General features: G+C 48.0%; 2 protein-coding genes and 1 long non-coding RNA gene across 3 annotated transcripts; 2 read left to right on the forward strand and 1 right to left on the reverse strand.

Moving 5' to 3' along the window:
* LOC123082554 (putative F-box/LRR-repeat protein At5g02930) lies at positions 1 to 1,117 on the forward strand. The gene is made up of 3 exons (XM_044504868.1): positions 1 to 444; positions 533 to 694; positions 776 to 1,117. The coding sequence occupies exons 1-3, from the start codon at positions 133 to 135 to the stop codon at positions 1,010 to 1,012; spliced, it is 711 nt and encodes a 236-aa protein (XP_044360803.1). The 5' UTR covers positions 1 to 132; the 3' UTR covers positions 1,013 to 1,117.
* Positions 1,118 to 3,366: 2,249 nt separating this feature from the next.
* LOC123082555 (uncharacterized) lies at positions 3,367 to 5,294 on the forward strand. Its single transcript, XR_006439057.1, has 3 exons — positions 3,367 to 3,683; positions 3,864 to 4,506; positions 5,131 to 5,294. It is a non-coding gene; the product is annotated as an uncharacterized lncRNA (long non-coding RNA).
* A 1,225-nt stretch (positions 5,295 to 6,519) lies between these two features.
* LOC123082556 (heavy metal-associated isoprenylated plant protein 3) lies at positions 6,520 to 8,188 on the reverse strand. Its single transcript, XM_044504869.1, has 3 exons — positions 7,596 to 8,188; positions 7,391 to 7,478; positions 6,520 to 7,194 (listed from the first exon to the last, which is right to left on the reverse strand). Exons 1-3 carry the CDS (start codon positions 8,061 to 8,063, stop codon positions 6,734 to 6,736), a joined length of 1,017 nt encoding a protein of 338 aa, XP_044360804.1. The 5' UTR covers positions 8,064 to 8,188; the 3' UTR covers positions 6,520 to 6,733.
* Between the last annotated feature and the right edge of the window lie 4,552 nt (positions 8,189 to 12,740).

Raw genomic sequence — 12,740 nt, forward strand, 5'->3', positions numbered from 1 at the left:
AAATCCCATTAAGGCTCTCTCTGAATCCCGAATCCTGATCCCATCTTTCTCAGTCATGGTGGCGGCGGCGCAGCCACACCCAGCAGATTAATCGTCTCCTACGTACTGCTGCAGCAATCCAGAACAACGGAAATGCTTGGCTCCACGGACGCCCCCGCCGAGCCGAAGCGTGCACGCCATGCAGACGGCGGCGGCGGTGATGCCGGCGATGACCGGCTGAGCGCCCTGCCGGACGACCTCCTCCGCACCATCCTGTCGCGCCTCATGGCCCAGCAGACGGTGCAGACGTGCATGCTCTCCACGCGGTGGCGGCACCTCTGGCGCGCCGTTAAGCACCAATTGATTCATCTACGCTGGATCGAGCACGACGTTAAGCACCAATTGGGCATTCTTGGCGCGCTGTCTAATGTGACAACCTTGCACTTGTTGCATTTTGCGGTCACGGTAACTTTTATTTATTCAGTTTGTACCTTCTTAATTTATCTGGAGGCATTCAAAGATAACAAAATGACTGTACATATCTGGGTTTCAGTTGTTGTTCAATGAGAGTCATGAGAATCCTCCTCTATTCAAGTTTGAGAACCTGACAACATTGTTCCTAGATGAGTGCCGAATCAGCAACGACTTCCTCGGGCTGCAGCAATACCTAGAGAACTCATGTAACCTGCAGAAGCTCACTTTGCGCCATTGCAAGGTGCTACCACTTCTAATTTCATCAACTATTATCTTAACTCAATACATTGCGTAATATTGATTCTTTTGTGGTGTTCAACAGGTCTTGGATTTCCATCCTACAAATGAGGTGATGGAACGCTGCCAGTCATATTCCAAGGACCTGCCACATTTCAGGTGCAAGAACCTTAGGCTGTGTGAAATCATATACCGAGACGGCGATGCTTCTGTCCATCTATTGGTCAAGTTTTTTGTGGGCATGTGGAGAAATCTGCCAAACAACAAGATCGAACTTACTCCTGTCAAGGAGGAGAAACAAAAGAGTGGCCGAACTCAATGAAGTCGATTAGCAGAACAGTATGGCAATACACTATGTCGTCTATCGTTTGCTGATGTATGCCCAGGTTGCATGTCTAAGCATATGTATCAACGGCTTTACTCCTTACTAGTATCTCAGCATGTGCAAATATATATATATATATATATATATATATATATATATATATATATAAACTATGCACTTTGTATATATATGTATATATATAAACTATGCACTTTGTAATAAATATACACCGAGTTGTGTCAGATAGAAGATTAATTAATTAACTATATATGTTAAGTGAGGGTTGACATAAAAAATAAATTGATGAATCCTTGGGTTTGATTGTATCAGATGGTTGGATCGTCTTGATTGACTCGTAACTTTTATACTAGTGTAGACTAGGTTCTTAGTTGAAGTGGAAGTGTGTTGTATAGCATCATCCATGTGATCTTTTTTTCTCATTTGGGATAACATTTTCTCATCTCTGGCTGGTTGTGTATGTCACTGATTCAACTTAGTTGGGAAATTCTTTTGTCCGGCCGATGATGTGCGTTCACTAAAAAGAGACGTGATGACTTCCCCAATTTCAAAATGATGTGCTGGCTAAGTCTCTCGAAGGTGTTGTGCATGTGTGTTCATAGGGGTGAGTGTATGAGTGTATGCATGAGCATTTACATTTGTACTCTATTAAAAATGAAAAAAGATAAATGACCTGTTTAATGATTTCTTGTAAACATATGAGATCAAAAAATTCATTTATAATGTTATTGCAGAGCTGGTTTCGACGCCCCGACGTTGATACCACGCATGTTCTAGAAAAGCAGAATTTTCTTTAGATGACTCGTATGTAGACGGTCCCAAAACAAAAAAAAATCTTTTGGACTGCTAAAAATCAATTAACTGAGATTTAACCAAGTCTCAGTCAACCATGCAACATTTTATGCCATTGTTTGCAACATTTTTTTCCTACCAACTGCAACATCTGTCTTGCTGGTTGTAGCATGTCGTCCGGTTCCGATGCGATACGGGCGGCAACTACGGGTCCGGTGCGACGCCACCTGTCGCCCGTCGCGCAGCGCCGGCCCTTCCGGCCCCGCGCGCGGACCTGCTAGGCCTGCCTGATCTGCTCCTCCTGCCCGATGGCCTCCTCCACCTCTGTCCGATGCTCCGCTCGGGCAGCGCTGGGTTCCAGTGCCAGCTTGGCCGCCGCGAGAGGCAGAGGGCAAGGGAGATGGCGGGCGAATTTGGCGCATCTGCGCAGTCTGCCCGACGCCGCCGGGTGCCCGAGGAGGATGATCGTCTCCTCGAGTGGGTGTGTCGTCGGTCACTGATTGAGTTGAGGACGAATGTCCGACGACTCCGGAGGATCAACGCTAAGCAACTCCGGCTCAACATTGAGCAATCCGAGCGGGAGGCGGCGGAGGCAGTGGCAGAGGCGACGAGGGTGGCCAAGCTCAAGCGCAAGGAAGACCACGATGTCCGGCGCTTGCAAGGCTACATCGTCATCTCTGATTCCTCCGACGACGACAGGTGTGACGGCTCCAACGTGGACCCGCCTCCTGCCACGGACTCCTACAGCTGCGCCGGCGACCAGAAGGGCAAAGGGCCGGCGAGGAAGTGGTGAAGCTCGCCCTCTCCTGTTTATAATCTAGTTGTTGTATGTAGTTACAATGTGCTGGATCGTTTAACTAAGACCTGCCCGTTTGGTGATCTTTTGGGTAATGTTTATGTGAATTATGCCCGTTTGGTACCAGTTTATATGTGTGTTTTTTATCGATTTTGATCGTACGTGATTTACGTACTAGTTGTATGAATTTGTATGGATATAGGATTTGGAATATGAGATATGCGGATGTGAAGATCCAGATTTAGGGAGTGCCTGATTAGTATCCGTGAACGTATAGGATCGGTTTGGCAACTTCGACTGTAGATGCTCTTACGGTACTCCATCGTACTGATGCAGAGTGAGATTGAAAACGACCTTTGACCATGCCCATGCCTATGCCCAGTACCCGACGGTAGAGATCGATCTGCAACGACGCAATCGATGTCCATCCAACACGTACACGTACCATCAATTTCCATGCCATTACTCCATCTCAAAAAAAAAAATCCATATCACTCGCATGTGCGAGACCTGGCAGGCCTGTTGACCTGCACTACTTACAACCAAAATTGTTCCATTCCATTTACTTCCATCCCTCGTGCGTGTATATATGCGCACCATCGGTCATGTCTTTTGTTCTGAGGGTTACCATTGATCATGTCATGCCGTCCGAGCTACCAATATTGGACGGGAGCCCCTATCTATCTATCTATCTATATCATGTGTATGAAGAAGAAATGGGTAAACTGGTCGATAATGGCTTTCGTCTTCCTCTCATGATCTTCCTAAAACGGCCTACGGCCGTCGCCAGGCTGCCTGCTGCCGCAATCCGCTGCTCACGGTGCTCTAGCACGCGCCTCGCCACCCCTCACCACCGTCCCGACCATACCTCTAAATTTCCTTTGGAGGTTCCGATGAAGATCGGATCGATCATCAGTGAAACAGATTTATTCGCCGCCGCCGCCAACCCTCCCGGCGACCACCTTATTTACCGCCTTGCCTACCCGAGCGTCGTTTGGATCTGCCGCGATTCACGTCGATCGCTGCCGCCGTTCCGCGTGAAGACGCATAGATCCCTGCCTGGTACGGTGATGACCTAAATTTTCTCTCTGTATATTTTAGGGTTTACATGTGTGAATAGTTAATTATCTTCAACATCTGGTACGTCTCTGCATGGTTATTATTACCTAAAATTTCGATTCTAGGGTTAATCTATTTCGCATCAATTGTTTGGTGAAACATGCATCTGCTACGTACGTGCAGCGAGAGCATGTCATCGTCGAGATACAAGGGGCGGCCGGTCGCCGATGCCGACGGCGCCATCGCTAGGTACGCATGGTCGTCCAACGGAGGGTTTCAAGCTGGTTCGCCTCCCAAAGTTGTCGTCCAATCTCGTCCCAAGGAAAGATATATGCGGTCTGTTTTACCACAAGTTTCGCCTCACCAGAGGTGCTAGAGATCGTACAGCAACAGGGGGTGGAAGTGGCACCACCAAGGTCGATTGCCAAATGTCCAGCAAGCACACCCGACACCTTTTATACGTACTACCATCTGGTAGAATGTGGCCCGGAGATCCTGGTGGTCGTTCTAAGCCACAACTACAAGAAGATTTTAGTTTACAGACTAGCTGACCTTATGCTGGGAAGGTTTGTGCCAATGACATGCATCGGCGGCAACGCCCTCTTCATCGAAGGGAGGACGCTGTGCGTCAGTTCCAAAGCGTTTCCTACCATTGTGGGTGACACCATCGTCTTCCTACCATTGTGGATTTTAGTTTACCATTGTGGGTCATAATCGTTTCTTTCCAGGGAACATTTTGTGCTTCTATGCATGTAGGAACAAGGGACAGATAGTGTTTCGGAGGAAGCAGAACAAGTGGCGGGTCAACGGAAAGTGGCGAATTGGGGTAAGTAATCTTGCCTATGATGGTATGATCTTTTTCTAGAGTATGCATTTTTGGTTTGTTTACATTTACTGATTATCCCCCAAAGGGTGACTATGGCCAACTAGTTAATTCCCGGGGAAGGGACGACGCGGGGGCTCACCTATTAGTTTCCTTCTCGATAGGCCTTGCACCCATGCATGTGAAAAATCTTGCACTACTTATATTCCATAAATAATTTACATATATACAACGATCTAATATTAATGTTCTGGTAAGCAATTCAATACTTAAAACAATTTCATTTCATATGTATGTATACTAATTTTGTAGACATACAATGATACAATGCATGAAAATCATAGTCAAAGTTGTTCAAGAAAGACTAGAAAGTCAACCGATGCTTTTTATTTTTGGAAGGAGGGAGTAGTTTGTTGTATTGTCCACCAAAGCAAACAAAAATAATTCATGCTGATTTCACATTTAGACCACTCTTTTTTCGCCTTTTTGCATATATAGAATTTCTTAGATTATGTGTCTCAATACTTCATTGTGTATGTGTCTTCTACTATTTTATTGGTTCAGGTTTATTTTCAGTTGGTATAGTCACTGCATTGACGCTTGCTTTTTGTACTTGTATCATGCTAGGCATGAACGGCTCTTGTACCATGCATGGTGTATTGGTGGTGGTGCCTGCTGTTCCTTGTTCTTCAACAACTTTATCTCAGTGTTGAATGATTATGCCGGTGGCATTTCATATTTAGCTAGGTACTCTTTCAAGTTCAAACAAGTAATTTGGTTATTATAATTGACATGGAGCAATTTATGTAAATGCCTAGCAAGGTTAACAAACAAATGGCAATGAACTCGTTGCTACTACCTCCATCCCATAATGTAGTATGTTTTCGTCACCAGTGTAGTGACAAAAAAACATGTTACATTATGAGACGGAGGGAGTATATTATATCAATATGTAACTGTGGTCTTAAAATACAAATTAAGGTGGCCAGGTGTCTTGAGACAATAAGGTGTATGCATGGGAAGAGGCACGCACGCATGCAGCCAAGAACCAGAAGTGAAAGGGACTTGACAGGCGATGGAGAAGTGATATTTGACACGGACGAACCTTAATTTCGTTTGTTATTATTCTAGCAGGTCCTCTCTTTTGGAGCTACGTACGTGAGAAATCTGTTAATCTCAGTGGTCGATCATCAATTCATCGTCACATCGATGGATGGATCAGATCATGAGAGATCTACAACCATACATAGCAAAAATGAGCCCTCTCGTATGATCCGCACGGTCTAGGGTTCCCTTGCCGCCGGGTTTAAATAGTCTTTCGAATGACGCGCTGGAGCGACGTCAAACATAAATAGCCGGATTTAGTCTCTCTCGTATGAGCCACAACTTTTTTCAGCAACACGTAGCTCTCCGCCGGTGCACATAAGGGCTGAGTATGAGGGCTCTTGGGCTGGGTTTGCCCGATTGTAAATTCCTGGTCGGGCAGGCCGCTCGAGCGTTTGGTGAAGATATGAGACGTCCGGTCCGGTCTAGATGCTCCGAGAGACCTCCAAAGTGTGCCTGTGTTCTGCGCGCTCGTCGTCATGACACGATCGATGGTACGTATGCACCAGGCCAGGGCATGCACGGACGCCTGGAGGGAAATGAACGGGATGGAACAGCGTTGGCACGTTGCGCTTGCAGTTGCAGGCGATGAGTGTGATGAGGCCGGCGGCGGTCAGCTCGCACATGCACATGTCAGCCAGAGAAATTGACGGGTGGACGGAGGTCGATCGTACTCTACGTTGCAGATCCATCTCTCTGCCGTAGGCCGGCCGGGCAGCATGGGCATGGCTGCTGTGCGTCTGCCCTGCGCGCCTGCTCCAGCTCCAGCAATGGATCACTGCATGCCAATCTCTACCTACCTGCACAATTTAACGCCGCGCCGGACGTACGTACGGCCGGCCGGCGAGTGCGTGCACGCACACCGAGGCCGGCTGCTGGCAGCAAGCACCGGCCGCAGTCTGCACGATACCATTGCTATTGAATGCCCGATCGATCGATGGATCGAAATGAATCGTCTCACCAGCCAACACAAACATACTGCGACCGTACGCATCATATGTTGCCACGGTACGTACGTGCATACGTGCACGCGGGCTCAGTCCGTACGTACTTGGTACTCGCTACGACTAAGTTACAACGCTGCATGCAACACGTGCGTGCGTGCGTGCGTGCATCTTGTTTCACATCACATGACGGCGCAGGCGTTGGGGTTCTCGTCGCTGAACAGCTGCGGCGCGTGCAGCATCTCCACCCGGTACGACGTCGTCCACCCCCCAGCCACCACTCCCCCTCCTCCGCCCCCGCCGCCGTACATCATCGCCATCGGGAACGCCTGCTCCGCCACCACCGCGGCGCCGCCAGTCTCCTCCCCGCCGTCCTCCTGCCTGTTCTTGTTCTTGTTCGTGTTCTTCTTCTTGCCGCCGCCGCCTCCTTGCCCCTGCTGCTGCTCCCCGGCGGCGTCCTCGCCGCCGTCCTTGTGCTGCTTCTTCTTGTCGTCGCCGTCCTTGCTCTTGGCCGCTGGCGGGGGCACGACGTCGACGTCCCTCCGGAGCTTGCGCCTGAGCACGTCGGGGAGGGCCTTGGCGTCCATGGTGCCCTGCACCGTCACGTGCTCCTTGGCCGTGTCCACCTTCACCTCCTTCACGCCTACATTCATGCAGGTCAATCATTTCGATTTCCAGCGACAGCCATGAGCCATGCATGCAGTGTCGCAGCAGCGCTTGCTGCACGACAACTCCATGAATGAATGTACGTGCTGCATGCATGCCATGCATGGCAGGAAGAGAGAGGGAGGGAGAGTCAGTGGGTGGGTGGTTGCATGCTCACTCAATTATGCAGTTACCTTTGATCTTGTGCGCGGTCCGCCTGATCCGGTCAATGCAGCCGTTGCAGTGGAGCCCGATCTTCACCACCACCGTCGACTCCGGACCCTAATTAGTTAACAAACAAACTAACCACCATTAGCATCAAACTTATGCATACTAATCCTGCACCGTACGTTTGATTGATTTTACAGCCGTGCTAATGATCAAATCTAATCTAATCACCTCCTTGCTGTTGTTCTTCTTCTTCTTGTCATCGCCGGCGGCCTTGGCGCCCTTGCCGTCGCCGGCCTGGCCCTTCTTGCCCTCGGTGGCGGTGTCGCCGCCGTCCTTCTTCTTCTTGGGGTTGGGGGGATTGGGCGGGGAGACGAAGGCGACGGGCTTGTGCGTCCTGGCCTCGACGCGGTCCTTGAGGTCCCAGGGGTCGACGGCCTTGCCGCTCACCGTCACCGTGCCGGCGGCCACGTCGGCCGCCACGCCCTCCACACCCTGCGCCGCCTTGACGGCCTTGACGACCTTGCGCGCGCAGCCGTCGCAGTGCAGGTCCACCCCCAGCACCACGGGCGCCGCCTTCTTCTTCCCAGCGTCGCCGCCTTCTTTCTTCTTCTGCTGCTTCTTGTTTGCCCTCTCGTTCCCGTCGTCGCCGGTGCCATTCTCCCCCTCTTTCTCCTTGGCGTCGGCACCCTCCGCCATGGCCGGCTCGCTCGCTCACTCGAGATGGACGTACTAGTGGTTGTTCTGTCTGTGTTGTGTGTTGCGAGAGGAAGAAGAAAGGGAGAGATGGACGGAGGTTGGGTTGGGCTGGCGAGGAGAGAAGAGGAGGGCGCATAAATAGGAGCTACGGGACTTGGTTGTCGTAGTAGCTGCTCTGCTCTGCTCAGCTCAGCTCAGCTGAGACCGCTTCTCCTGTACATTACCAGTCCGTTCCATGCATGCATGCATACGCCCGAATCTTTCTACTCCGCTCTTCATTTGTTTGTTACAAATTATAAGTTTATAACCAGTGCTGATTGCACTCCACATACATAAAATTGGCTGGTTGAAACAAATTGGTTAAAAACCCTTTGGACTCCACTACAAATCTGACGTTTCGTTTTTTACCATGGCAAATTATGTTCTTCAAGGATGTCAAGTTTATTTGGCGAGCATGGCAAATCCGTCTTAGTTCATTTTATATCAAAAATTGCCGTGCTTGCAAACTAAATTTGTCGTCATCACGCCAAGGGATGTAGATGGATCGGATCGGATAATGCTTTTCCCATATCCTTTGCCATATTTTTTTTGTCGGATTCGAAGCTGAGCAGATAATGACCGGATGCGGTTTTGAACGTGGATTTTATCAGATTACGGATTCAGAGCAGAAATAGAGTGGACTCGGACAGGAAACGAAAAAAAAAAACAATCAAGTCAAACCTACAATGAGACATGATTTTATTTCTAGTATGCAAATAATATTAATACAATTTATTTATCCAACCACATAACACAAGAGAGTGGCCAAGTGTTTGAATTCATGACACAGACCAATATGATAACAATTTTTTTACAAAGGCTTGTAATTTTATTCATGCTCATAAGAATTACAGGTACACCTATTTGGATCTAATATCAAAGAAAATACAAAGTGACTCATATGACTAAGAATTACAATGAAATCTCTTGGAAACACCTTCTTCGTGGTATCAATTTCTGCTAGGAAAAATACTCCAAAGACTTCGGTAAAGTGACTGCAATTGGACTGGAGCAACGATGTTATCACTCTTTCACCCCGCACAATTACCAATAATGATTTTTGAGAGCGCCTTGTGTCGCCCATCCATAAAGATGGGAAGTCTTGATCAGTGAACATACTTGGACCGGGGATGATCCCTAGAAGTGCAGGCCGTCGGATCACAATATGTTCACCATGATGACGATGACAAATTTCAACTCCACAAAGAATCAAACCAACAAAAAAAAAGTTTGACACACCAACATAAACTCATCAAATCCGAATAATTGGATCCACGAGGACATAAAGCTCTCTAATCTCATGGCACCGCCAAAAGAACGATACTAAATTTATTCTCACAAAAAATGATGATCACCAGACGGTGACAAAAAAAACATAAAACTCTTGAAAATGCGAGGTCCCCCCCCCCCCCCCCCCCCCCCACCTCTCAGCGCCAAGATGACAGCCGAAGATGAAGGGACCAAGAATTCCCTGGCGGCCATGGCAACCCTAGATGAAACCCTCGCGTCGCTGGGAAGAAAAGCATATGGTAACAATTTGCATGCGGTGATTCTTATTAGTGGGCGGGTTTGGTATTTGGGCTCTTTAAGGTCTAAATTAATCAGATAATCTTATTTGATATTCTCAGATAATCCACAGAAAATACCGGATAATCCACATCCGTCGGATGTTACCTATACCATATCTGCCGGATATCCGGTTGACAAAAATCCCTATCTGCCTCCATATCCGGCGTATTTGTGCAAGTGCATACCATATTCATAAAAATGGATGTGAATGCGAATTCAGAACGGAAAATATCTGTACCATTTACATCCCTAATCACACCAATATAGTACATTGCCGTGAAGAATGTCATATTTGCCCTACCTAAAAATCTGACGTCGGGTTCTTAGCGTTTCTGTTAAAATATGTTCACTGCAGGTACATGAACTTGGCTTTCGGGTTCATAGCGGGTACAAAATCGATCGCCCTTGGTTTGACACGTGTGATGTTCCCTTTCCAAAAAATAACTTGTGTATTTTCTCAGTTTACGTGAACGTCCGCCTGAATATAGTATTTAAGTCGGTTGATTTTGGATGAAGGAAGCAGCAGCCGCCGGATGGAAGGAAGGAGCAGCCGGAGAAGTAGCAGCCGCTGGTCTATCTTAGGATATCTATCTTAGGGGTGGGGGCAGTGGGTGCAGGTTCACCAGAAAAATCTGTTCATTGCCGGGGTTAGAGGGATGATCAGCGCGAGGTGGGCGGCAGTTGAGGGGAGGGCGGAGCGACGTGGCTGGCGCCAGCGGCTGCGGAGCGGTGGAAGCTGACGGTTTGGGAGGTGGTCTGTGCGGTGGCTAGGGAAGGAAGATGAGCAGACGGCCCAAAATGAATCGTCTGGCCCAAAAACATTTTTCAGTGGACTGACCCTAGCCTATCCCTATTTTTTCATGATTGTAGCCCTCTCCTTTTCCCCCTGGTGGACCGAGCGGCCACCCTCTGCCGCCGCGCCGCAGGCTGGGCGATCTTGAGCGTGGCGGCGACGGACTGGAGGTCCACGGTGCCGGCACCGGGGTCGCCGAGGATGGCCCAGCGCTACTAGCCGAAATAATTGCACGAGGTAGTGCGAGCAGACAACAGAGAGTCAGAGACATGGTGAGCAAATCTCAGAAACCACCGCCACCCTGGACTATGAACGCCTGCCTGTGCCTTGCCGTCAGGCTCGGATCAAAGGCCACGGGCAGCGACCTTGCAGCCATCGCCGGCGTCGCATCTTTCTTGTTGGATGGTACGATCATCAGCATTGTTAGTGGGTCTATTTAACACTGTTTTGGGTATGATAAGGCAACCTGTACTGATGCTTTTCTTCTTCCAACCTTTTTCTGCGGCTGCAACAAACAACCATGGCGCAACAGCATTGCTGTGGATTCAGTCTGCGATTTGCAGCAAAGCGGTTGCACAAGGTCGCTACGAAGCCGGTCAGCGAGCCAAAGAAGACCATAATCCAATGTGGTGGTTTTGGAGATTTGCTCAATATCAGGCTATTCTCTATGCCATATGAGCTTATCGAGTTCATTGTGAATTTGTGATGAAGACGAACCATTCAGGTACAAGAACAGGATCGGCGAAGATGTTCAACATGCCATCCGGCGAAAGGGGCGTGCAGCTGCTCAAGAAGACCGACAGGTGCAACCTCCACATATCTACAAAGTGGTGGAAAGGGCCCCAATCTCCCAGTCAGTCAGCAACATGCATGGTTAACATCATAATATGGAGTACCTAGCAACCTTGATGTACATGGCCATAGTACCTACAGGAATAATTTGCTTGGGATGAGCATGCGCCACGATGAAGGAGGTGGCAACATTCCAGGATTTGAAGCAAAACGAAACAGGAAGATCCCAAGCTTTTTCAGATTAGCTAGCTCATGCTTACCCATGTTAGTGGCATGTATATATGCATCGTTTCGTCCCACACAACCCTTACCATACATAACATTCCCCTTTTGAAGTTCCCCTGTCTCATGCTTTTTCTCTTGTTTTCTTTGTACGTACTTTGTTGCAGATCGCTTGATTCTACTCTCCATCCGTCTCTGAAAACAAGGGGTGTGAATTTTCTCTCAAGTCGAATGATGTGAAGTTTGACCGAGTTTCTAGAAAAATTTATCAAGAAAGATTAGGGCACACACAGCACAACAAAGATCATGTGGTGGATTGATCACCTACAATTCCTTTCCTTCCTTCCTTCCTTCAGGATGTACAATTCCTTCTTCAGGATGTTCAAACCTGCACAAGGCAATACGTACGCTAGGTTCAGACCGCGCTGTTTGCTGCATCAAGGGCTAACAACTTCAGTAAGCAAAACCGACAAACGCAGCAGGACTGGCGAGGAACAAGCAATAACTGGCTGGTTGGCTGGCTGGACACATACAAAGCTGATGATCGTTGAGTGACAGTAAGGGTTATCTCCAATATGTATTTTGCTGCTCCTGTATTTATGATCAAAGGACATGCATGCTAACATACTACCGGTAGGCAGCATTTCATCAGTGATGAAAGATATTGTCTGCCTCATAGCATTCTAGTACAGATGAATTTCATGTCTTGCATAAAACAGCAACGTTAACACAATCAGTGCGTTTTTTCTAGTAGTGATGTCTGGCTTAGTTAAACAGAGGTAAATTAAACTTGCATTCATGGATCAAGCCTTCTTCATGTACTATCTCATTCAGCAAATCTAGCAAAATCTCTGCCTAACTCATCTAACGTATTGACAGCTGAAAAGAGGGATTACTGAAGAAAAACCATCTTCAAAAAGACATACCTGCAGATCTCCTACTGCCAGGTGTAAGAAGACTCCCAAAACTTGGTTTCTCTTTCTCCAATTCCTCAGGTTCAGGGTAACGCACCAAGCAAACTCTGCGTGAAATCTTCCCCACCGGAATTTATTCATCTACTCCCTCCGTTCCAAAATAGATGACTCAATTTTGTACTACTACAAGATTAGTACAAAGTTGGGTCATCTATTTTGGAACGGAGGGAGTACATGTTAGTCAAAAGGCCAATTGGCATACAGAGAGCACATGACATAAATATAGGTTAAAATGGACTGCTTGGGCTCATAACAAAATGGAAACAACACAGCCAGGGAGAGCTGGTA

This window comes from Triticum aestivum, chromosome 4A (genome assembly GCF_018294505.1).
Source record: "Triticum aestivum cultivar Chinese Spring chromosome 4A, IWGSC CS RefSeq v2.1, whole genome shotgun sequence".
In the NCBI taxonomy this organism is placed as follows: domain Eukaryota; kingdom Viridiplantae; phylum Streptophyta; class Magnoliopsida; order Poales; family Poaceae; genus Triticum; species Triticum aestivum.